At 37.4% G+C, this 27,487-nt stretch overlaps 1 protein-coding gene across 1 annotated transcript in view; it reads left to right on the top strand.

Moving 5' to 3' along the window:
• The window catches only part of LOC126324505 (uncharacterized), a 314,260-nt gene extending 291,599 nt beyond the window's left edge, over nt 1-22,661 (top strand). The window contains exon 4 of the mRNA XM_049995010.1: nt 20,738-22,661. Within this exon, the coding sequence (XP_049850967.1) occupies nt 20,738-20,988 (251 nt within the window). The 3' untranslated portion in view covers nt 20,989-22,661. The remainder of the gene's footprint in view (nt 1-20,737) is intronic.
• The last annotated feature ends 4,826 nt before the right edge of the window (nt 22,662-27,487 follow it).

Raw genomic sequence — 27,487 nt, 5'->3', positions numbered from 1 at the left:
TGAAAGAGTTTTGGAAACATGAGGAGGCCAATTAGCTTTGGGCGGACGCTGAATGTGCAGTGACATATACGAGTAATTGTTAAGTTCAGTCAGATTGCCTCGGAGAATTATAGAGATTACAGGGAATAATTTCATTGCCGCGTATGGTCAGATAAAAGCTGGGAGTGTCTGGGAGTTAATTCGATTCTAAGGTTCTCAGATAAACTTTGGGGTACTGAACAAAATCGATTCATGCCGGACGCAACAGATGCGTGGTGAAAGGCCACAGAGATTTCTGTCTTCCGAGGTTGTTCCAGCCAGCTCGCTGAAATGGCAAGAAGCAAATAATTGAAAGCTTGGCTAGAGATGAGCTGCAGACTCCGCAGTAATTGATAGCTTCATCAGTATTTTCATCTTTGCTCCTCGCGCTCAGACAGCTAATCGTGAAAGGGGGGCAATTGTACCAGCAACGCTGAGCTCTAAGGAATTCCAAATTTTGGTCACCCCTGGCTTACATACGTCATTTTCTTCCGATCGAACTCGGTACGTCCATTGCAGTTCGGGTTGATGAACGATTTAAAATTATAACTGAAGGTTGGGATGTCTGACAAGGGAAGATCTATATATGCTTATATCAGTCAGGAACGGAAATCCGTTAACTCTTTTCAAGATTTGTCAATGATAACCCCCAGAAATCTACGACGATTTGTACTACCCTTAATCACAATAAAACAACAAGTACCTTTCACTTTATTTTTTTGTGAGAGGTTGTGGATTACTTTTTTAGTGCAGTGTTGGAGTTTTACCAGTCATCACCATGTTGCTGTCATCAACAAACAATATTTTTTCTCCACATCCAACACACTGTGGGGAATCATTAATAAGAAATTACATATGAGTAACCATAAACAGTTGTGAATCCAGGATTGCGTTGTTGGATCAGGCATCAGAGTTTGCTATGATTCTGCTATCCTTCAAAATATAAGTCATAGTAACACTTACTTTTTATGTGCCTGCCACAGGTGCCTATGATTTTAATAATAACAACAGTAACATATGTAAAATATTTTAATATACTGGTAATAAAATATTATAATTACAACGGAAAATTTAATAACAATTTGTTGTTTATAACAGTGTTTGGTGCACTGCCTTAGCATAATTTCCAAGAAATTGCCATTCTGGGAAATACAGCACCTGAAAAGCATTTGTCTGAATATTTGAGAAGCATTCAGTGTCAAGCAGTTGATTTAAGAACTATAATAGCAACAAATTTGGTAACTTACGTAATATAAAGTAAAAGTGTGCCCTTGGCATTACCAGTATTTTATTTAGTGTTAAGATTGTGATGACAGCTGTACATACTAACTATGCAAGCATGTGGATGAGAGGAATGCTGTTACTATAAGTTCCCTCCCCCCCCCCCCCCCCCCCCCCCACAATATGGGCCTTTTCCTTGCTGTCTTGTCTTACTCAGCTTCCTGTGGTTTGTCTGTTTCATCTGCAAACTCACAATTGATTTGATTGTTGACAATAGGTACAGTCAACCTGTGGATGTGGACCTTGCACTCAAGCGAAGCAACTGTGTTAACATAGCTTGTAATTTCTAGAAATAACAGCCATTTTCAAGACACTTCATTTTCACTACACTCAAGAGGTTTGATAAGAAATTTGTATTTGTGAAAATATTAACATTTTCCATTAAAATGTGAAAATGTGTCTGGTTAAGGGGGTGGGGGGGGGGTCATGATACTCCCTCTCCTCCATCTCCTACTTGGATCTGCCCCATTGGTAAAGATCATCAGTTGCAAGATCCTGGAGCATATTCTAAGCTCAAAATTCATAATGTGCTGGAGGAAAAGGACTTCTGGAAAGAATCAGGACATATTCATTAAAAGTCACTAGTGTGGGAACAGTTCCTTTATTCACAGACAATGTCATATGAACAGTAGATGCTAGTGACCAGGAAGATTTGTCTTCATAGATTTAAGATTGGTGTATGGCACTGGAGCACACTGTCACCTGACAACCTGTATTACCATATCTAGTTTAGCTCCACAGTCACATGGTTAACTCCATTAATTTTTGACTGTGAAGAGCCAATAACACTATACTGGATGGCATTTGTTAAACAAAAATAAGAGTGACATCAGAGGTTCTGCAGTAAAGTGTAAGAAGTGCCCGAATATTCTCAGTATACATTCACAACCACATTTATCGCTGATGAGTACAGGAAGTATGATTTTCATTAAATTCAAAGTGATTTGATCAGTATGTTCATTTGCTATACAGAATGTTTGCTCTTTTTCAATGTAGAAAAAGTCAGGATAATGCTATAACCAAAACAAACAAAAAATATTGATAACAATTAATTTTAAAATCAGTAGTAAGCTTCTGGAATCTCTCATAGTGTTTCAGTTGGTCTGCTGTTGAGCGATATGACTTCGAAAGGAATTGATGATGATTATGGTTTAATGTACCATTGATAAAATTGTAATTAGGGTTGGAGTAGTAGCTTGAATAGGACTGTGATGGGGAAGAAAATCTGCTGGAAGTACCAAAACTAATGCTCCAGCTCACTTGATGCTGTGAAATTAGCTGAACTTATGAAACAAGTAGTTCAGAAATGGAACACTTAAATCCTTTTCCTTATGCTGCAATAGATACAATCGTACAGTTAATTTCATCTATATAAACATCGTTAAAAGTGTAAATTTGACAGCAACATTAAATGTAGTCAGGTCATTCACACATTATGGCTGAGTTTTGAAGGAGAAGATATAATTTGTTCTTTTGGGGTGAGCAGCTCTTGCATTAAGGATTATATTTACCCACTTTCTCAACTGCAGAACTGGTATATCTTACAGAAAAGTAAGAACACTTTGATTATTTGAAGAGGGAATACTACTGAAAGTATGGATAGAACTACCACCTGGATGACAGTCACATGATCAATGAGAGAACATTTGTGGGTGTTCAATGGAAATGGAAAATTTTATGCTATTCATATCTGTATTAAGATTTTAAATATTTACGGAAAAACAATATGGTATTTTTAAATTGGAATTATTTGTAATTTCTCTGTTAACAGTCAGACTCTATTAAATTTTGACCGTGTATGTATTGTTCTCTCACAGAAAGTGGCTGATGTATGTGCATGCTCTCTATGCTCAGAACATCACTTTTGGTATTTCTCCTTGATTACCTTGCATCTAGGAAACTCTTGGTCTGTGTATACTTGATTCCATGGTTTGGTTGTGTTAGATGCAATAATGTCTGTGCCAGCTCAAGGAGGTGCTGGAAATCACTCAACTGAGACTTATACTGTAATGTTTTAATGCCACAGTCCCATCACATTAGTAAAAAATGTGTAGAGACTATTCAGGTTTCGTAGAATTGAAATGTACCTGCATCCACCACACAGAACTAATTCTGCCAGTTTTTACTTTGTCTTGAATTGCATCTGCTAAAGGTAAGAATGAAGATCTTCTATAGGTGGGGGACTGTGACATGTTTCTGATGACTTGATTAATAGTTTTGAAGAATGAGTAGTTGTATCAAGTGTAGTGGAAATTGCTTGATGAAAAGGATAATAATAAGCTGAAATGGAATCTTTGCTAGCACACTTCGTATCATTCTCTCACTTTATGATTTTTTTTGAAAAGATGTAGTCTATCTGTAACCAAGCATATTTTGTTGTTCTTAAGTATGGCAGTCAGTACTGCTGAATAGTAACATGTGGGTACAAGCTTGGAGCTTACAATGAACTCCCAGTGAGTGAGCCAAAATCCTGATGACTGTGTACTAAAAATACTCCAAACAATTGTCTATTGGGTTTGGAAGTATGACAAGAAACAGCGTGCTCCAAATAAACTTCTGGCATGGGTTTTAAACGAAAATAGATTACCTACAAATGCAAACCTGAAGCAGTTTTTCATATTTCTTTTCCTGAGAGCTGTTACATGTTTTTTGCCGCATTCAGAATAACTGTTCACAATCAGATTATTGTATCAAAACTTTGAAATTTTTTTAAATTACAAAGTGAGAGAAAATGCTATATGCTTGGAGCTTAAATTACTTGAGGTAATGCAGCAACCAGCCTTGTTTTATGTAGCTCTGCATACATCAAAATGCATTTTAGATTTCCTTAAATCTTCTGTTTGTGTAATACACTTATTTTCATCAATAGAACATTTTGAATATTGCAGCTGCTTCTGTAACTTATAGCTTCTTATTTAGCATTTAAATGCATAATACACACACTTTTATCTTCACTGGTGCACTGGTGCCATGCAGCATTTGCCATATAGCCAATTTATAAGAACAGATGAAGATATAAATGTATTGGTGTAAATAAAGTTGCACAAAAAGTGACTAGCTACTTTATTTATTTCAGTAATCTTGTTCAGAGACAAACTGAAATGCACAATCCACTACTGTAGGGTACTAGTACCTACTTTGGCAGAAATATATTTCACTGGCTATGAGATGATCCTGCATGTATGACAACTCCCTTTCTTTTAAAGAGGCTTTCTCAAGAAAATTTCATTTTGGATGTATTTCCACTAATCAAAACTACAGAATGTTTTATTTATACTAAGAACCTACCTAAGTAAATTAATATTACACCTATGCTAAACTTATGCTGTTTATTGGTTGTCAATATTTTGATAATACAAGCAGAAGTAAAATACACCAAAAGAAATGACTAACAATAACTTTTACCTTTTCTTCTTTCTATGCTCACTATCTAAACCAACCACCCATAGCTTCACTATTTTATACACCATCATTATCATTATAATTTGCGTCATTATCTGGGATGACAGTTTCAACTAAACAATAAGAGGTGGCAAATGTATTTCTATTTACAACTGGCAATTAAATTTATAATCTGTCTATTGTTCAGTCTTTTAAGGTTTCCCAGATGTAGAAAACTTAACACACTTTCACCAAATCACCACAGGACTAACTCAGATGAAATGAATCTGTGTTGATTAGGTTGGGATGGAGTCATAGTTGAGGGAGGGGAGCAGGTTGTGTCAATTCTAAAGCTCCTAACAGGTCTATATCTATGTTGTGCAGTTGGGGAGGAAAGGGGGGTTTGTCTGGGATCCACAGATCAAGATGCTGGACCAGTCCTTTCTCGCAGCTCATTAAGAATCTGAGAGAGGAAGTAACAAACAAAAATATTGGGGACTTCATTTCATCATTGTTCTGCATAGGTTCTCGTCCAGCTTTACTGAAGAACCACACACAAACTGTCATTGTGCCAAATTAAACCTGCATGTGTTCCCTTGAACTGCATGAGGAGACAAACCATCCCAAATACTGAAGTGTTTGCTAAAGCTGTAGTATTTTTCTGACAATGTTCGAATACACTAAACTGCAGTTTGTAGAATCACAAATGATAATGCACCAGAATCCTGTGATGATAATAGCACCCAATAAAATGAAATGAATGGAAGCAGCAGGTGCTGGTGGAAAACCAAATAGTGCTTTTTTCTTATTTACTTTTTTACTTTTCTTTTCTAAATGACTGATTGTAATGGAAACCCAAGGATACAGTGATGAGTTTGCTCTCTCATCAAATGTTGGCATGAACAACTATCTTATTATCTATTTCCTCTTCTGCATGTAGTGAGTTTTTCTCTTCCCCTCACCAAAAATTATCCAATTTCATGTACATATCTATCTCTCTGGGTTGAGAATTTATCAGATGTAATGACACATGTATTACCTCTACAGGGTGCTACACTTAAATCCAAACACATTTCAATTTGAATTTTCTGCAGTATTGTAGTTATGCTGAAGGTCACAATTGAAAGCCATAGGAATCTAGTAAACATAGGAACCTCAAAATGGCCAAGATGTTATGGACAAGTGTGGAGTACATACAAAGAGCTGCAATTATCAAAAGTCTTCACACTGTGTGTTTGCCCACCAGAATAGTTCAATTCTTTGTGTACCCAAGATCAACTTTTTACAATATTGTGGCCAAATATAATACTTCAACGAAGTCTGGTGAAGCTTCCACTAACCTGATGAGGGAACCTCATTTGAGGAAACACTTGTTGCGAACTGCGACCATCATTGAAAAGGTGTAGGCCCCAATTTCGGAGGACCCATGGCAATCGTTGAGGAAATTGGCATCAGCATTGAATGTCAGCAAACAAACAATGCATTGGATGGCAGAGGAGGACTTTATATGAGTCATTTAATCCAAAACTGGCTCTCAGATAATGTTGACGTGATCTTGTCAAAGGAATTCTGGTCCCTGAATAGCCCAGATTTGAACCCCCTTGACTGTTATGTTTGAGGCATCATTGAAAGAGTTACCAATAAGATGAGGGACCCTAATGTCACACCACTCCAAGGCAGCATTCACAAATATGGACAGCACTCTTTTAATGACTGTGTGTGATCACTCCAGGATGATATTGGAGGCAGTCAGTGCAGCTGAAGGGGGTTACATTGAGTAATATTATTCTTGAAAGATACAACTACTTACACATAAAAGGTTTTTCATTTTCATTTGTATTTTTTTTAAATTTACTTTTTAAAGAAGTATCATTTGTCTGGATTTAAACGGCACACCCTGTATAAAAGTTAGATACACTGCAACAACTGTTGTCAATAACATTTATTTATTGCAAACTTTTCACTTATGACTGGCTATCGAACCATATATAAGCCTTCTGAAATCTTTTTGTGGTTACAAACTAACTCATCGATTAGGAACTATAGACAGCCTCCACATTTCAATTGAAAGTTTCAGTTGATGTATAGAGTCTCCTTTATATGTTGTTGTTGTTGTGGTCTTCAGTCCTGAGACTGGTTTGATGCAGCTCTCAATGCTACTCCATCCTGTGCAAGCCTCTTCATCTCCCAGTACCTACTGCAACCTACATTCTTCTGAATCTGCTTAGTGTAGCCATCTCTTGGTCTCCTTCTACGATTTTTACCCTCCACCCCGCCCTCCAATACTAAATTGGTAATCCCTTGATGCCTCAGAACATGCCTTAGCAACCGACAATCCCTTCTTCTGGTCAAGTTGTGCCACAAACTTTTCTTCTCCCCAATCCTATTCAATACTTCCTCATTAGTTATGTGATCTACCCATCTAATCTTCAGTATTCTTATGTAGCACCACATTTGGAAAGCTTCTATTCTCTTCTTGTCCAAACTATTTATCGCCCATGTTTCACTTCCATACGTGGCTACACTCCATACAAATACTTTCAGAAACGACTTCCTGACACTTAAATCTATACTCGATGTTAACAATTTCTCTTCTTCAGAAACGCTTTCCCTGCCATTGCCAGTCTACATTTTATATCCTCTCTACTTCAACCATCATCAGTTATTTTGCTCCCCAAATAGCAAAACTACTTTACTACTTTAAGTGTCTCATTTCCTGATCTAATTCCCTCAGCATCACCCGACTTAATTCGTCTACATTCCATTATCCTCGTTTTGCTTTTGTTGATGTTCATCTTATATTCTCCTTTCAAGACACTATCCATTCCGTTCAACTGCTCTTCCAACTCCTTTGCTGTCTCTGACAGAATTACAATGTCATTGGCCAACCTCAAAGTTTTTATTTCTTCTCCATGGATTTTAATACCTACTCTGAATTTTTCCTTTGTTTCCTTCACTGCTTGCTCAATATACAGATTGAATAACATTGGGGAGAGACTACAACCCTGTCTCACTCCCTACCCAACCACTGCTTTCTTTTCATGTCCCTCGACTCTTATAACTGCCATCTGGTTTCTGTACAAATTGTAAATAGCCTTTCGCTCCCTGTATTTTACCCCTGCCACCTTCAGAATTTGAAAGAGAGTATTCCAGTCAACATTGTCAAAAGCTTTCTGTAAGTCTCCAAATGCATGGAATGTAGGTTTACCCTTTCTTAATCTAGCTTCCAAGATAAGTTGTAGGGTCAGTATTGCCTCATATGTTCCAATATTTCTATGGAATCCAAACTGATTTTTCCCAAGGTCGGCTTCTACCAGTTTCTCCATTCGTCTGTAAAGAATTCGCGTTAGTATTTTGCAGCTGTTCTTATTAAACTGATAGTTCGATAATTTTCACATCTGTCGACACCTGCTTTCTTTGGGATTGGTTATTATTATAATCTTCTTGAAGTCTGAGGGTATTTCGCATGTCTAATACATCTTGCTCACCAGATGGTAGAGTTTTGTCAGGACTGGCTCTCCCAAGGCCGGCAGTAGTTCCAATGGACTGTTGTCTACTCTGGGGGCCTTGTTTCGACTCAGGTCTTTCAGTGCTCTGTCAAACGCTTCACGCAGTATCGTATCTCCCATTTCATCTTCATCTTCATCTACATCCTCTTCCATTTCCATGATATTCTCCTCAAGTACATCGCCCTTGTATAGACCCTCTATATACTTCTTCCACCTTTCTGCTTTCTCTTCTTTGCTTAGAACTGGGTTTCCATCCAAGCTCCTGATGTTCATACAAGTGGTTCTCTTATCTCCAAAGGTACCTTTTCTTTTCCTGTGGGCAGTATCTATCTTACCCCTAGTGAGATAAGCCTCTACATCCTTACATTTGTCCTCTAGCCATCCTTAGTTAGCCATTTTGCACTTTCTGTCGATCTCATTTTTGAGACGTCTGTATTCCTTTTGCCTGCTTCATTTACTGCATTTTTATATTTTCTCCTTTCATCAATTAAATTCAATATTTCTTCTGTTACCCAAGGATTTCTACTAGCCCTTGTCTTTTTACCTACTTAATCCTCTGCTGCCTTCACTACTTCATCCCTCAGAGCTACCCATTCTTCTTCTACTGTATTTCTTTCCCCCATTCCTGTCAGTTGCTCCCTTATGCTCTCCCTGAAACTTTCTACAATCTCTGGTTCTTTTAGTTTATCCAGGTCCCATCTCTTTAAATTCCCACCTTTTTGCAGTTTCTTCAGTTTTAATCTACAGTTCATAACCAATAGATTGTGGTCAGAGTCCAAATCTGCCCCTCGAAATGTCTTACAATTTAAAACCTGCTTCCTAAATCTCTGTCTTACCATTATATAATCTATAATGGAAGAGGATGTAGATGAAGATGAAATGGGAGATACGATACTGCGTGAAGAGTTTGACAGAGCACTGAAAGACCTGAGTCGAAACAAGGCCCCCAGAGTAGACAACAGTCCATTGGAACTACTGCCGGCCTTGGGAGAGCCAGTCCTGACAAAACTCTACCATCTGGTGAGCAAGATATATTAGACAGGCGAAATACCCTCAGACTTCAAGAAGAATATAATAATCACAATCCCAAAGAAAGCTGGTGTTGACAGATGTGCAAATTACCGAACTATCAGTTTAATAAGTCACAGCTGCAAAATACTTCTACGAATTCTTTACAGACGAATGGAAAAACTTATAGAAACCAACCTCTGGGGAAGATCAGTTTGGATTCCATAGAAATGTTGGAACACGTGAGGCAATACTGACCCTACGACGTACCTTAGAAGAAAGATTAAGGAAAGGGAAACCTACGTTTCTAGCATTTTTAGACTTAGAGAAAGCTTTTGACAATGTTGATTGGAATACTCTCTTTTAAGTTCTGAAGATGGCAGGGGTAAAATACAGAGAACGAAAGGCTATTTAAATTTGTACAGAAACCAGATGGCAGTTATAAGAGTTGAGAGACATGAAAAGAAAGCAGTGGTTGGGTAGGGAGTGAGACAGGGTTGTAGTCTCTCCCCAATGTTATTCAATCTGTATATTGAGCAAGCAGTGAAGGAAACAAAGGAAAAATTCAGAGTAGGTATTAAAATCCATGGAGAAGAAATAAAAACTTTGAGGTTGGCCGATGACATTGTAATTCTGCCAGAGACAGCAAAGGACTTGGAAGAGCAGTTGAACGGAATGGATAGTGTCTTGAAAGGAGGATATACGATGAACATCAACAAAAGACAAAACGAGCAAAATAACTGATGATGGTCGAAGTAGAGAGGATATAAAATGTAGACTGGCAATGGCAAGGAAAGCGTTTCTTAAGAAGAGAAATTTGTTAACATCAAGTATTGATTTAAGTGTCAGAAAGTCGTTTCTGAAAGTATTTGTATGAACTGTAGCCATGTATGTAAGTGAAATGTGGACAATAAAAAGTTTAGACAAGAAGAGAATAGAAGCTTTTGAATTCTGGTGCTACAGAAGAATGCTGAAGATTACATGGGTTGATCACATAACAAATGAGGAGGTATTGAGTAGAATTGGGGAGAAGAGGAGCTTGTGGCACAACTTGACTAGAAGAAGGGATCGGTTAGTAGGACATGTTCTGATACATCGAGGGATCACCAATTTAGTATTGGAGGGCAGCGTGGAAGGTAAAAATCATAGAGGGAGACCAAGAGATGAATACACTAAACAGATTCAGAAGGATGTAGGTTGCAGTCGGTCCTGGGAGATGAAGAAGCTTGCACAGGATAGGGTAGCATGGAGAGCTGCATCAATCCAGTCTCAGGACTGAAGACCACAACAATAACAACAACCCTGTAGTCACCTGACCAGAAGTGTTGTTCCTCCTGCCACTGAACTTCACTAATTCCCACTATATTTAACTTTAACATATCCATTTCCCTTTTTAAATTTTCTAACCTACCTGCCCAATTAAGGGATCTGACATTCCATTTTCCGATCCGTAGAACGCCAGTTTTCTTTCTCCTGATAACGACGTCTTCTTGAGTATTCCCTGCCCGGAGATCTGAATGGGGGATTATTTTACCTCCATAATATTTTACCCAAGAGGATGCCATCATCATTTATCCATACAGTAAAGCTGCATGTCCGTGGGAAAAATTACGGCCGTATTTTCCCCTTGCTTTCAGCCTTTCGCAGTACCAGCACAGCAAGGCCGTTTTGGTTAATGTTACAAGACCATGCAGTCAATCATCCAGACTGTTGCCCCTGCAACTACTGAAAAGGCTGCTGCCCCTCTTCTTTGTCTGGCCTCTCAACAGATACCCCTCTGTTGTGGTTGCACCTACGGTATGACTATCTGTATCGCTGAGGCACGCAAGCCTCCCCACCAACGGCAAGGTCCATGGTTCATGGGGGAGGCTCATTTATATAATGTTTGTGATCATAGACTATTAAATGTAACTGCTACAGATATTATTAATGTGACCCCTGAAGAAACACAATAATTTCAGGTAGCATTCCTAATAAAATAATCTGTGTAAAACATGAAGTACCTCTTTGTATTAACTCTAATGCTATTATGCAATGAATAAAAGATTTCAGATTGATATCTTTTCTTGAAGAAGATAGTACATATCTGAGAGTCGGTAATACAGAGAAATAATGATAAGTAGTTGATGAGAAGAAATACTATAAATATAATATTCTGAAGAATTTTCTTTCCATAAACTTCGATCGAAGCTTTAAAAAAATATCTAAAAGTTATTAAAAGCCAACAGCATGGGGCTTGGTAGTGGAAAGGAAGAAGATAATTTGAGTACTAAATTAGGAAAAATAGTTCAATGGCAGAGCATTGCATTGTTAAGGAAGCAATATAGTATCTACCACATCCTATAGACACAACATTACCAGAGGAGGAGAAAAAGAAATGAATTAGAACAAATGAGGAACAGTGCTCAGTATATACATTCATAATTGGAGAGAACCATTGCAAAGTATAATAGCAATATCATTTATTGAAATTGTTCACTATGTGAATTTCTTCTACATATACAAGGTGATCACAAAGAGTCTGAAAAACTTGTGCAGCAGTTGCAAGGTAGGTTGTGCTGAGAAACAGTCATTAAAAAAATTGATACATTACACTGTTTCAGAGCACTAAAGTTATCCAATCAGGCCATTGTGTACACAAATTCAAGAGGCCCACCAGATACAATTAGTGTAAGTTGTTCCCATAGAATAGATGACAGCACACGAGACTGCTTGGCCTTTGGCTCAAGTTGAATCCTTACTTCTGTCCCACCTCTCGTTTTTGTATCTTTCTCTTGTTTGGTTTTAGGAAAACACATGAAGAACATGTCTTGCAACATGATCCGTACAGACGAATTTGCACACGCAATGGCCTGATTGACTAACTTTAATGCTATCAACTCAGGAAAGGAACAACATACCAATTTTTTTTTCTTAACAGTTATTTCTCAGCATAACTTACTTTGTAACACTTTGCAGGCTTTTAGGACTGTTTATGACCTCTGTAAATTTGTAATACTTCCTACTACTGCCCTCTATAACAGACATTTTCAACGATTCATTAATCACAAGTGTTTTCCCTGAGGCATGGAAACTGGGACAAATTAAGCCACTGCCTAAAAAGGACTTAGCCACAGCACCGTCTGACTACCGCCCCATCTGCCTTCTTCCTGCACTATCAAAGGCCTTAGAATATATAGTTCATGACCAGCTCACCAACTACCTCACTACTAACACCTACTAGACGAATACCAATCAGGTTTCCGTAAACATCAAAGCACAACATCTGCGCTGATAAAGGTGACAGATGACTTGAAACTTGCCATGGACAAACAAGAAGCGACTATCATTTGCTTCTTAGATTTCAGCAAAGCATTTGATGCTGTCGACTTCAACATCTTACTGGCCAAACTTAGCGGTCTAAATTTCTCACCAAGTGCAGTGCAATGGTTTCACTCATACATGACGTCTCGTCAGCACTGCGTCCTATCTGAGAATATAAAATCACAATGGCAGCAGGTAGTGTCTGGCGTTCCCCAAGGCTCAGTATTAGGTCCTATACTCTTCTCTCTGTATGTCAACGATGTGTCATCGGTTCTGACCTATTGCAAATACCATATGTATGCTGATGACCTTCAGTTGTATCTAAGTGCGAAACCAAGCAATCTCAAGAAAGCTATGGGAAATTTCAATACTGACCTCGATGCACTCTCAAAATGGGCACAGGACATAGGTCTAAAACTAAACCCATCTAAAACACAAGCGGTACTTGTTGGTCACTCTAAGCTCATTAGCCCAAAACATCGGGAATCCTTACCACCTCTTATCCTAAATGGAACAAATATTAACTTCTCTCCCTCAGCAAAGAGTTTGGGAGTAATAATAGATAAAAATCTAAATTGAACAGAGCACGTAACTGCAGTGTGCAAGAAAGCATCAGCATCCCTTCATGTCCTACAAAAATATAAAAAACTCTTCCCTTTCCATCTGAAAAGGAAATTAGTACAAACACTTATACTCCCAATCATTGACTACAGCGATATTGTCCTACAAGGCCTCTCTCAGGAAAATTCCCGACGTCTAGAACTGGTCATGAATGCCTGCGTCCGATATATCTGTGACGTTCGACTTTTTGATCACATTTCACCAGCATATGCAAAATTGTCCTGGCTGCGTGCAGACAAATGCAGAGATTTCCATACACTCTGTCTCATCTACTGCCTTATAAATGTAAACTGTCCCTCATATCTCTCCTTGTCCCTAATGCTCATGTCAGAACAACATGACAGAAACACACGTTCCCATTATAATAAAATCCTCTCCGTTCCACTGCGTCGCTCAGTCACCTTCTCCAAGTCCTTTACAGTAGCGGGAACCCGACTCTGGAATAACCTCCCTCGTTATGTTAGAGAACTTAAAAACATGTCCAGCTTCAAAAAACAGTTAATGGCGTATCTACTTAAGCAACAGTAATGCCTTCCTCTGTACATGAATGCACTTCACCTCATTACTTCCCTCTTTCCCCCTCCTTAAATCCCCATTCCCCAAAACACGCTAAACTAGTAAACATCTACTTTACACACCAAGATATTATGTACATCTGCACAAACCTTCGTTACTATTGCCAATCCTTCTCATGTTTGTCATTATTATTTGATTTTTTTACTGTTATTATTATTGCTTATTATTGCTTTTATCATAATCTGTATGTATAGCACCTGCTGTAAAAATACTGCCAGCATTTAATTTATTAAGTCTTAGTCATGTTTATCATTACATTTTATTATTGCTTTTATCATAATCTGTATGTATAGCACCTGTTGTAAAAATATTGCCGCATTTACTTAATTAGGCTTCAGAAAACATCGCTCTTGTGCAACGCAGCTAGCTCTTTATTCGCACGAAGTAATGGCCGCTATCGACAGGGGATCTCAAGTTGATTCCGTATTTCTAGATTTCCGGAAAGCTTTTGACACAGTTCCTCACAAGCGACTTCTAATCAAGCTGTGGAGCTATGGGGTATCGTCTCAGTTGTGCAACTGGATTCGTGATTTCCTGTCAGGAAGGTCGCAGTTCGTAGTAATAGACGGCAAATCATCGAGTAAAACTGAAGTGATATCAGGTGTTCCCCAGGGAAGCGTCCTGGGACCTCTACTGTTCCTGATCTATATAAATGACCTGGGTGACAATCTGAGCCAAAGGTTGCGTTTCATTGGCAGGATTAGAAGATGCAACAAGTCCACTAAAGAGACAGCTTACACTACACTCATTCGTCCTCTGTTAGAATATTGCTGCGCGGTGTGGGATCCTTACCAGGTGGGATTGACGAAGGACATCGAGAGGGTGCAAAGAAGGGCAGCTCGTTTTGTATTATCGCGTTATAGGGGAGAGAGTGTGGCAGATATGATACATGAGTTGGGATGGAAGTCATTACAGCATAGACGTTTTTCGTCGTGGCGAGACCTTTTTACGAAATTTCAGTCACCAACTTTCTCTTCTGAATGCGAAAATATTTTGTTGAGCCCAACCTACATAGGTAGGAATGATCATCAAAATAAAATAAGAGAAATCAGAGCTCGAACAGAAAGGTTTAGGTGTTCGTTTTTCCCGCTCGCTGTTCGGGAGTAGAATAGTAGAGAGATAGTATGATTGTGGTTCGATGAACCCTCTGCCAAGCACTTAAATGTGAATTGCAGAGTAGTCATGTAGATGTAGTCACTACTCTTTATTCATATTGTCACTAGAGTAAGCTAACATTCTCATTTAAACTATTGTCATGATGTAACTCTGATGTGTGAAATGCTGCTTGCGTGGAACACTGGTCCGATGTAAGAGAGGGCCTGATGGCCCTAATCTGATCAGGTTAAATAAATAAATAAATAAATCAGAATATTATGTATGAAAACAGTTATTTTGGTAAAAGTGACAATCCTTCCTTTTAATTACTCAGACACTGTTTTTATTATTACTTCATACTAAGCATTAATGTAAATTAAGTGATTTCAGAGGACACTGTCAGGTACCTGTAAACTTGAAAATATATTTAATATCAATACTAGCATTAACTGGAGTTTACATTCTGAATCCAGCTATTCAGATAGGCCCTATATTATAGAAGAGTGGCTAACAAGGTACTATTTTTCTCTGTTTGTGAATATTTGAGGACTGTCCTATCTGATAATAGCCAGGAAACCATTAAAGATATTTACATCACAATACGAACCTCCATTCTGAAACCCTACTTAAACAATGTAATAGTATGAGGTAGGTTTGAAAAGTAGTCGGAATGGAATAGAAGAAAAAGTGCTTACATCACTGAAACTTTTTTCTATTTTTCAGTGTAGTCTCCTTGTAGATTAATGCACTCAGTCCAGTGATGTTCCAGTGCTTTGATACCATCTCAAAAATAAATTTCTCCAGGCATGCAAATTAGTTGTCAACTCCAGCTCTCAATTATTCATTTGAAGTGAATCTTCATTCACCAAGAAAAATTTTCAGTTTTGGGAAGACATGGAAGTTTGATGGGTGGAGCCATATCAGGGGAAAAAGCGAGTGTGGAAACAATTCATACTTTAGTTCATGCAATTTTGACATGGCGATGGCACATGTGTGCGGGCATGCATTGTATTGATGGAAGATGGCTTTCTTCCTTGCTACACGTGGCCTTTTTTTCATTTATCTTTTGTTGCAGTTTGTCTAGAAGGTTAGCATAGTATTCTCCAGTGATTGTTTGCCTAGTGGGGAAATAATCTACAAACAGAATCCCATTCACATCCCAGAACACTGATGCCTTGACCTTTCCCGCCAAAGGAATTGTCTTTGTTTTCTTTGGTGGTGGAGAATCAGCATGTTTCCACTGCTTTGACTGTTGTTTTGTCTCTTGGGTATAGTAGTGCACCCAGGTTTCATCTGTGGTCTCAAACTGGTTCGAAAAATTTCGTTCATTGCTCCTAAAATGGGCCAAGCATTGCTCATATGTGTCCATTCTCATGCGTTTTTTTATCCAGCATTAAGAGTCATGGCACCCATCTTGCAGATAACTTTTTCATTTCTAATTCTTCATTTAAAAAGTGATATACCCTTTCAGATGACACCTTGCAAGCATGAACAATTTCAAGCACTTTCAATCGGCTATCCTCCACATCCATTTTCTGCTCTTTGACAATGATTTCTGGAGTAGTGACACATCTTGGCCAACCACTGCACAGCTCATCATATAAGCTCTTACCGACCAAAATTAAATTCATTTGTCCACTTGGCAACAGCTGAATATGAAGGAACAGAGTCTCCCAGTGCGTTCTGGAAATCGGCATGAATGCTTTTCATAACTTTCTGTATGGAGTGCTTAATAACTGCTTGAATCACGATTTTTTCCACCTTCGCAAATAACTATGTGGGAACAACAACAGAGCTATGTCACTGCCACAGCTCTCTTCAAAGAGCACTGATGTTGTACATGTTTACAGGCAACAGTCCAATGAATATCATGTGAACAACTCGTAGTGCTAGCCCTGACCTCTTGTAGTGATTCTGAGAACTTTTCAAACCACCCTTGTATGAAAATGGATAAATTAAGTTCAGAAATGAGTGTATTGTATTGAAGGTCATAGGCAGAGTGATATGTTAGGACAATAAAATATGCAATACATTTCCTGTGTTTTGAGAATATAAGAAGCTAATTTTTGGAGATACAACCTAACATATTTACCTAATCATAAGATGAGGTTTTTTCCCCAAATTCAAATACTACAGACCACTTTATACTCACAAATCAAACTTGCTGCAAATATCAACATTTTTATGTTGTGTAACAGATTAATACAAGGATTGTCCCACATTTACAGATGAAGCTTTGGTGACGAAGGTCATGTGCAGACTTATTTTGAAAATTTGGAGAAGAAACATTGACTCCAGCATGACTAAGAACTATAGTGAATGTAGGGAGGGAAATGATTGGTGGGAAGTAAATTTCATCAGGCTGCCAAACATGGGAATGCATACTGTGTTCCTTGGCTTCTTATGACCATCTACCACGTTTAAACTAAAGTTTACCTCAAATAATTTGTAATCAAAATTGAACTGACTTTAAAATCAGACAAATACGCCTACGGCGTACTTATGTGTTCCATGCGGCAGTGTTGTCAGTGCTCACCATAAGATACGATGGGAACTGATGAGGGAGTGTTAACTGATGGTTGTACTCAGCCAATGAGAAGACATTGGGCAGGCTACATGTTTGGAAGCTAGAGACAAAGGTGTATTGTCATCCTCACAATAACATAGGTGCAAAATCCACTAAACATCCAGGGGGGAGGGGGAGGCTGTGTTATCAGGTCCCACCATAACCATATCCTCGGAAATCACATAACATTTAGAGGAAACATCCAAATGTTTGTGAGGACAATCATAAGTTTTATTGATGCCCATTTCACTTGCTCTTTGCCACTTTGTCTCAGGATCAAACTCAAAAATCCAGGATCCATTACCTGAGATCACACAACTGAACCATTCATGGTCATTGGCAATCCTCTCAAGAAGATCACCAATACATTTTTCCTTCCACTCAGCTGTGAGGTATTTTTGGTATCATTTTGGCACAAACCTTTCACATATTCAAAACTTCAGTCAAAATTTTATGTATGGTGACAGTCTTTACGTTTAACACATCATCCATCATCCTTGTGATTACACATTGATGTGGTCTCACAAAAGCATACACATGTTCAATGTTTTCATTAGCGTTTCAAGTTGAAGATCTTCCTGAGCAAGATTTATCTTCAATGTGTTCTCAGCCTTCCAAAAAGTATTTGTGCCAGGAAAAAACATATACTCTTCACAAGAAATGTTCCCCAAAGACATGTTTCTACTTTACAAAGGTCACACTCTCAGATTCCCAAGTTTAAGCTTGATGTCATTATGTTGCCCTAAATTCTGATGTTGATGGCTGTATGGGGCTTATACTTAGACTAGGCATCTGGAGAGGATGAACACACTGGCCTACACAAGAACAACAGAGAGTTGCTAGATCACTGGCAGTATTGTCAGTATCATTACTTTTCTCAAGCACCTTGTGTTTGTGACAACCATGACACTGTATTATTCTGTAGATATCTATATTTAAGTTCCATCTACAGGCCCAGATTTATCAGTCTGTAAGAAGACAGTCTGTATTCTGCGCTGCGGGGAGAAAAGGGACTAAATTTTCATAATGTTCAAAAAGGTGTTACCTACATGTGTTTGTACCTACTTGAACTCAACTGGGGGATAGCACTTTTGCATTTACAGAACTGTGAATTCTGTTAAAACATTGCTATAGTAGTGTGTCAAATAGAGGAAAGATGCACGCCATCAAGGTTTTATCTTAAGTTGTTAAGTCAGCTCTACTGGCCAATTTGTATGTGGTTTAGGGAGATTTCACACTTTCATCTAGGCAAACGCATTAACATTCAAAAGACATTGCTTCTCAGTTGTACCAAAAAGGCTTTCCTCAGGTTAGAACTTTTTGTGTTCCAGATTTTCATTTTCAATGCCAAATCCAATATGGCTGCTAAAAAATTATAAATATGTTGTAGGTATATTTATCTGTTATTGATAATTTTGCTGGATGCATATTTTTTTAATCATATGCGGAAAAAATTTCAAACTGTTAAGTTCAGGAATACATCATTTGTAATTATTTTAATAATATAAAAATATCTATTTAATATGTACCAATCAAATGGTTCTTACAGTCTAAGTTTGAAAATATTACAAGAAAAATTTATTTCTTGGGAAATGATGATTCAATTAGACAGGGTGTTTAAGAAAGTGTCACATATTCCTACAGGAGGTATTATTGGTCAAAACTAGATGAAAAGCTCATGTAATGATATTTCCAGAATGTTGTGACTCGCTGATCTTTCAAAGTGCTGCTGCACAGTTATGCGTGTCCTCTACATGCAGCGCTGTCGGCCTGCCATGCAGCAGCAGCGCCACTTAAGCGGGCAGCCAGCCAGCAGCCGCTAGACTTGAACTCAGTTATGATTTTACTGTTAAAGTGTACACATGTCTGACTCTGTTTATTTGATCTGTGACTTTCATGTATTGCGTCATCCTTGAAATATATTTGTTCAACTTGAAGTTATTACACAGAAACCAATTCCTGTAGAGATAAGGGCAAATCTGTCCTCTCAGTCTCATCTGTCTGTTACATGGAAGTACACACTATAGGCAGTGCTGCATGCACTGTCTACACATCCTGACACATCTTCCAACCCTTCATCACAGTGAATCACATACTCATTCCAATAAATATGGCTCCATTTGGATTTCATCACATACACTGGTCAAATGCACCTGTAACATCTGCGCATGGTTTGGACATACATCAACACCTTTAGATGTCCCCATGGTCAGTAACCCAGTGCATTTCACTCCAATGAATGGGAAGGTCATACTACTAAACCTCCTTGGCCAATCTATCATCCATGAAACATTTTAGTATGGTACTGTCACGTGATCTGTAGAAAAAAAAGGTAATGCCTTGCCATGTATAAATTACAGTTGTTTTTCGGCAAGGGTAATGGTCTACAAGATTACTGGTAATTCATCATCCAACGAATAGCAAGAGTAGAATTGACTTCATCATTGAATATTAAACATTACTCGTCACAAATAAAATGGCCCATATTTCAACAAGTGTTAGTTTCTGAACATATGATTATCAGAATTTTTCTTCTAGTTTTGAGCAATACTATTGCCTGAAGAACTACATGACTTTTTTTTTCAAAAAAACATTGTATATGATATACCAGTTGTAGAATGAACCACCAACTCCTCAATAAATTTCTGTGAATGATCATATTCATCACTATATTAAGTTAATTAATGTAAACTGAACAGATGCTTATTACTAAAGTACTTGAAATTTCATTTAGGAGTAATCATGGAAGGAAAACATGTTAAATTCGTAGTGTTACTTATTACTAAAGTACTTGAAATTTCATTTAGGAGTAATCATGGAAGGAAAACATGTTAAATTCGTAGTGTTCATTGGAACTACAGATCAACTCTGAGAAGATATGCATCATATGAAAGCATTAACCTCAATGCATAGTCAATTTTGTCAGTTAAGTATAAATGATTGTGAAAAATGAGTCAGTCTTTCATTTATTTCTTTGCCTTGTGCTCTGTGGTGATATCTTACAACTTTATCTGCATTTGGACATTTTAATCAATTCTCATTTCACATAAGCTGCAAATATGTAATGACTAAAATACTGAAATAAATATTTTTTCTTAGTGCTAAATATCCTACAGTAACAGTACATGACTTGTCTGTCTCCAGTTCTAAGGATTCATTTTTATACACTTTTAAAATGCTCTTGGAGATCTATGTTTAAAGCATGACTGTACATAGGGATAGCTTTCTTTTATAGTTTCTTAGAAAAACACAAGCCACTTTTTCATGTAATGAGAGGGAAAGCTATTTGCATTTTTAGAAATGACATTACTGTTCGTAAATGCACTTACACCGTAGAAAAATTTAGGATGTCACATAAACATTTCCCCTGTTGTTTCAGGTGGCTCAACTCTGGCAGTGATTGAGGTCTTGATCAGCTCAGTGGCGTACGAGAAGAAACACCTACCATACACATTCCCACCAGGTGCCACACACCACTATGGTTTCTCCATATACCTTGCATGGATGGTGTTTGTTTTCTTGTTATTTGCTGGTGTCTCTTTCATGATGTACTCTCGCAAACACAAAGGTGCTCGTGCTCCAAATGAAGAAATTGCAATGGCTGATGAACCCACTATCATTGGGCGGTAGTATTGGCTTTTGCTGGATGGATGGAGCAGTGAAACTGTTTCATTCCTTTACTGGCAATCTGACAGAATCTTAACACAGGATTCATTGCGGCAAATCTTCTTTTTCTGTAGGAATGAACAGGGTTAACATTATCTAGTTAAGCCCTGAGTTACTTGCAATATTTGGAACATTATTTCCTTGCAGTGCTCTCTCTCAGCTGTACTGTTGTTACAGTTTTAAGTTATTGAACATGAAGAGTACAAACATACAAGAAACTAATGACAGGCTTGTTCCTCAGGTTGCTTTGAAATCAACTGTCAACACAATGTTACGTCTATTTGTCAGACTGTACACTTTTGAGCAATATTGTGAATTGCTCATTTATATCAATGATAAGATGGTGATTGTCCACAGCTAGTTTATGTCCATACTCAAAGTTTGGTTGTTTTCCACTCTGGAAAGATGAAATGAATATCTGTTTAAGTTAATATTAATAAATGGTTGCAGAATCGGTATTAGATAACACTTATTGCTCATTACAGTCCAAACATATGTAGGGTCATTGTCAAGTGAGGCTGGACAAAAACTCTGCAGCACTATTAAAAGTTCATTTGTGTTAATAATTGTACATGAAATAAGGACATTAACATCTCCCTCCATGGAAATTATTTCATTTCAAATATCCTTGGTGTCTGAGCAAGATTTTGTAAATGTTGACAATCACATTAACTGGTGTGGAACCACATCAGTCTTTTTTTTTTTATCTTTGAGAGCTTGTGAATCTTACAGAATATTAGATCCACAAGACTGACAAAATAATAAAGCCCAACAACCTTTTTTCTAGTGATGGGTGTAAATCTGTGTACTTCAAGAACCATAAAAAGACATTTTTATGTATGTAACTGTTCTTGTTAGCTCAGAGCACAAGCAATTTGCATACTGAAATCTGGTCTAAATACAATTAAAAGGCCCAAAATTGTGACTGTTCCTACACTGATGTTCCTGATGTAATACCTTCTGAAGGTAGCAGTTCCCTGCTGAATTTGTGTAGATGTTCAGTGATGCATTGCAATGAAACTGGTGTATCATCAGTTTTACATTACTGTTTCTATAAACATTCTGGTGGTCCTTTCACCTGTGAGAGTTTAGCTGTTGTTATGTATTTGTGAGTGTTAACTAAAAGATAATGGCTAGTTTCACAGATGTACACATATATTTTATTGTGGACCAAATAGTTCTTTATTCTAAATTACTTTTCAAGATGCTCAATATCAAATTCATAATTGTGCCTGAGAGGTTATATACAACTATAATTGAAGGATTGTTAATGATTTCTTATGTGTTATACTTTACAATGAAAGAATGATATTGTTGTTATGAAATTTCCCATTTAAGTTGCTGTGTTTCCTATGGGCAGCATCTTCTGATGATGGCCTGATCTCTTTTAATGTAGTACGCACTACGTCATAATGCATGAACTTTCTGTGAAATACATCAGAGTATTGTTTTAATTTTCAGTCATTTGTTGTTTACCAGGCTTTATTTTTGAGCAATACATACTCTTTCTTATTATTTCTTTTAAGGAATGTATTTCAGAAATGTAACAAGTTATTGTTTTGTTATATCCAAAAAACAATAAAGGATCATTGTGTGACACTGTGAAACATTATGTTTGATGAGAGAGAAATTTTCCAGTAATGTGTTTTGTCTTATTTTACCTTTGATGCATCCACCAGTCAGTTAGTAATTTTAGACCAGAACTATTGAACTACTTGCCTTGCAACATACTCTAAAAAGATGGTAATGTGTTATGAAGAGAATTGTTATTGAAAAACAATATATTAAAATATGATCCAGCATACATTTACATACAAGTTACAAAGAATCACAACTTTTCAGTAATCCAGATCTATTTACAACCTTCTTTCTCAAAAGCAAAATGTAAATATTGTTCAGCTCTAAATTAATCACCTTGTCAACAAAACTGAACCTGCAGAATGACATGGCTACTGATCTTATAAATGAAGTTTTCCGCTACTTGAATGAAGAGTAATGAATAAATCTTGAATCTTTTAAATTCATGCAGTTTATCTTTCAATGTGGTTACATTTTTTTGTGTATTCAAAGCAGCTTTACTGTACAGGACAGTCAAAAGTGAATATTGTGATGGCATAAAAATATAACTATATAATGCACTGCAACACATTGATGAGAATTACAATGAATGTAAAAGACATTTTATTATTTTTGATCATTGTGTGCAAATGCAGTGACTGAGAAGGTCTGCATGTTTTTAGATCAACATCTTACAAGCTCTTGGATTTGTCATACCAGACATAATAACACTGTATTCTGCTTTGGCCACCTAGAGACACTGGACCTGTTACCTACGGACTTTTTTTCATGCAGTTATGTGAGAGACCTTGTGTATGTGTCTCCTTCTCTGAAAACACCTCCAGAACTCACGATCTAAATTTCTAATGTGCTCTTGTTGGTGACTCCACTTACACTTCTAAGTGTGTGGCATGAAATGGATTATTGCTTTGACTTCGTACATGTGACCAAGAGGAGTCATAGAAATCTGGACTACTTACTAGCGTTTACAAAAATCTAGGGTGTGCAATGTGTCAGACATGAGATTACGGTTGCCTATTCCAGATCCTTTGGAAAATCAACTGGTATATGGTATACACAGCCCAGCAATCAGGTAACTTTAGACACCTGCCTGTTAGAGGAGCTGTAACATTTATTTTGAAAGAGAAGTACATAAAAATCAGTGAAAATTAGGAAAAGCAGGTAAATAAACAAAGCCACTGTAAATATTGAATATTTTCTTTTTCTAAACTCTATTTAGTGTTATGATGTGCACATGGATGCACTCCCATACTTTCATAATGTTACATTTATACTATGTGAATCACTACATAGTGTGTGGTACTAAAATTCAGTATGGAATTCAAGCTTGATAGCAATACAGTCTGCTATTAAATTACATTTTCTATGACACAGTAGAGAAAAGTTTTGGTTTTAATTGAAATTTTTGTTGTATTTGATTGGTAGAAAGAAAAAATTAAGACTTATTTTGTACTAAAAATATATAAAATCCAATGAAAAGAAGTTGGCTTGGACTATTTCAGGAACGTTTTCATGCCATTACATAATTCCTCTCTCTGAACACTTACCACAGTACTGTGTTATTCCACAAAAGATATAGACACCTAAGCTTTTCTCTGCTGGGAATAGAAATTCGTTACGTGGTTGCAATTGAATTGCTGGAAGCTGTTTAATTTTTGTTCTTTAGGTTAAAGCAGTTCACTGGTGACAGATTTTATTTTTGTAATGGAACTCTGCATGCACTGATGTATAAAAATTAAAGTTTTTGTGTTCATTACACAAATTAAATTCTGTCTTTGTCTGCCACCCAGAAATAATTTCTTCTTGTGTAGATTCAATCCTAAGACAGATTTGGAGGAGTTTTTTCATACCTTTATTGTCTCCTACCCTGTTTCATTATTACCCATTCAAGGTAGGACTGATCCCCATCTTTCTAAAAGTGATGAGCATACTGCATCCCAAGTTTTTCTATTGCATTCTAGTCATGTAGATGTCATTCCACAATGATCTGTATCAGACTCTGGACAGAAAGTATAAGACCGATCAAGGGGTCATTTGGCTTGATGGTGTTTCATAATCATGATATGCTCTCTACTCACCAGAATATCATTATTAATAACTTTTTTCATGTCTATGCATCTGGTAGCAGCACCACATTTCAAAAGAACTGATTCTTCTTCTCCTCTTTTCCCCATTTAGCCATTTTTCATATCTGTAAAGAAATGCAATAAAAAATTATAAGTTAGTTACATTCTAATTCACATGTTCATATTGTCAGAAATGAAAAGACTATTTTTTTGTCTATTTTCACCTGAAAATCTTAGTGTGCTTTTCTCTATATTATGTGTTGTCATGTTAATCTCATAAAACTCTTTGAATATGAAGAGGGTATATAAAGCATTCTTCTGCTCTGTTAGAGGAAACCCTCACCACCATGTAGAAATCTGTTCAAGGAACTGGGTATTCTAACCACTGAATCTCAGTACATTTATTCCTTGATGAAATTTCTTGAAAATAATATGTCTCTATTTACAACCAATAGCTTGATACATATCATCAATACAAGAAATAAGAACAATCTACATGAAGACCTAAACTTACTTACCTTAGTTCAGAAGGGGGTCCAATATTGAGGAACACACGTTTTCAATTAATTGCCAGTAACCAATAGAAACTTGGTTTAAGATAAAACAGAGTTTGAAATAATTTTTGGTAGGCAACTCCTTCTGCTCTATAGATGAATATCTTCACAGGCACTGTTGGATCAGCTTAAGTGAAAATGTCTTTCAGATTTCAGTTTTGACAGCACTGGGTCACAACAGCCCACATTAGGTATTTTGTTGGATAAATTTAATAACACATTAATAATTACCAGTATGTTTCATTCTGACAGTTTACTAATTCTGTAAATATTAGCAGTTCCAGTTGACTCTAATGATTCGCTTATTTCGACAATCTCCTGAGAAATGATCAGGGAAGCAAGTACTATATTCAAGTGTTATATGTTTTTTATTTTATACTTCTAAACTAACCCTTATCATAATATGGGCCCTAAAAATTCACAGATGTATAGTAGCAAATTTGTTGTTGTTGTTGTTGTTGTTGTTGTTGTTGTTGTGGTCTTCAGTCCTGAGACTGGTTTGATGCAGCTCTCCATGCTACTCTATCCTGTGCAAGCTTCTTCATCTCCCAGTACTTGCTGAAACCTACATCCTTCTGAATCTGCTTAGTGTATTCATCTCTTGGTCTCCCTCTACGATTTTTACCCTCCACGCTGCCCTCCAATGCTAAATTCGTGATCCCTTGATGCCTCAAAACATGTCCTACCAACCGGTCCCTTCTTTTTGTCAAGTTGTGCCACAAACTCCTCTTCTCCCCAATTCTATTCAATACCTCCTCATTAGTTATGTGATCTACCCATCTAATCTTCAGCATTCTTCTATAGCACCACATTTCGAAAGCTTCTATTTTCTTCTTGTCCAAACTAGTTATTGTCCATGTTTCACTTCCATACATGGCTACACTCCATACAAATACTTTCAGAAACAACTTACTGACCATTAAATCTATACTCGATGTTAACAAATTTCTCTTCTTCAGAAACGCTTTCCTTGCCATTGCCAGTCTACATTTTATATCCTCTCTACTTTGACCATCGTCAGTTATTTTACTCCCCAAATAGCAAAACTCCTTTACTACTTTAAGTGTCTCATTTCCTAATCTAAGTGTCTCATTGCCCTCAGCGTCACTCGATTTAATTTGACTACATTCCATTATCCTCGTTTTGCTTTTGTTGATGTTCATCTTATATCCTTCTTTTAAGACACTGTCCATTCCGTTCAACTGCTCTTCCAAGTCCTTTGCTGTCTCTGACAGAATTACAATGTCATCGGCGAACCTCAAAGTTTTTATTTCTTCTCCGTGAATTTTAATACCTACTCCAATTTTTTCTTTTATTTCCTTTACTGCTTGCTCAATATACAGATTGAATAACATTGGGGAGAGGCTACAACCCTGTCTCACTCCCTTCCCAACCACTGCTTCCCTTTCATGTCCCTCGACTCTTATAACTGCCATCTGGTTCCTGTACAAATTGTAAATAGCCTTCGCTCCCTGTATTTTACCCCTGCCACCTTTAGAATTTGAAAGAGAGTATTCCAGTCAACATTGTCAAAAGCTTTCTCTAAGTCTACAAATGCCAGAAACATAGGTTTGCCTTTTCTTAATCTTTCTTCTAAGATAAGTCGTAAGGTTAGTATTGCCTCACATGTTCCAACATTTCTGCGGAATCCAAACTGATCTTCCGCAAGGTCCGCTTCTACCAGATTTTCCATTCGTCTGTAAAGAATTCGTGTTAGTATTTTGCTGTGACTTATTAAACTGATTGTTCGGTAATTTTCACATCTGTTAACACCTGCTTTCTTTGGGATTGGAATTATTATATTCTTCTTGAAGTCTGAGGGTATTTCGCCTGTCTCATAAATCTTGCTCACCAGATGGTAGAGTTTTGTCATGACTGGCTCTCCCAGGGCCGTCAGTAGTTCTAATGGAATGTTGTCTACTTCCGGGGCCTTGTTTCGACTCAGGTCTTTCAGTGCACTGTCAAACTCTTCCCGCAGTATTGTATCTCCCATTTCATTTTCATCTGCATCCTCTTCCATTTCCAGTACATCGCCCTTGTATAAACCTTCTATATACTCCTTCCACCTTTCCGCCTTCCCTTCTTTGCTTAGAACTGGGTTTCCATCTGAGCTCTTGATATTCAGACAAGTGGCTCTCTTTTCTCAGAAGGTCTCTTTAATTTTCCTGTAGGCAGTATCTATCTTACCCCTAGTGAGTTAAGCCTCTCTCAATCAAAGGGAGAGCCACATGTGAAAGCACCCACGTGATTTACCAACTGACCTGC

This window comes from Schistocerca gregaria, chromosome 2, assembly GCF_023897955.1.
Source record: "Schistocerca gregaria isolate iqSchGreg1 chromosome 2, iqSchGreg1.2, whole genome shotgun sequence".
Classification (NCBI taxonomy): Eukaryota; Metazoa; Arthropoda; class Insecta; order Orthoptera; family Acrididae; genus Schistocerca; species Schistocerca gregaria.
The sequence above is the reverse complement of the archived record's forward strand: the minus strand, read 5'-3'. Positions and strand labels throughout refer to the sequence as shown.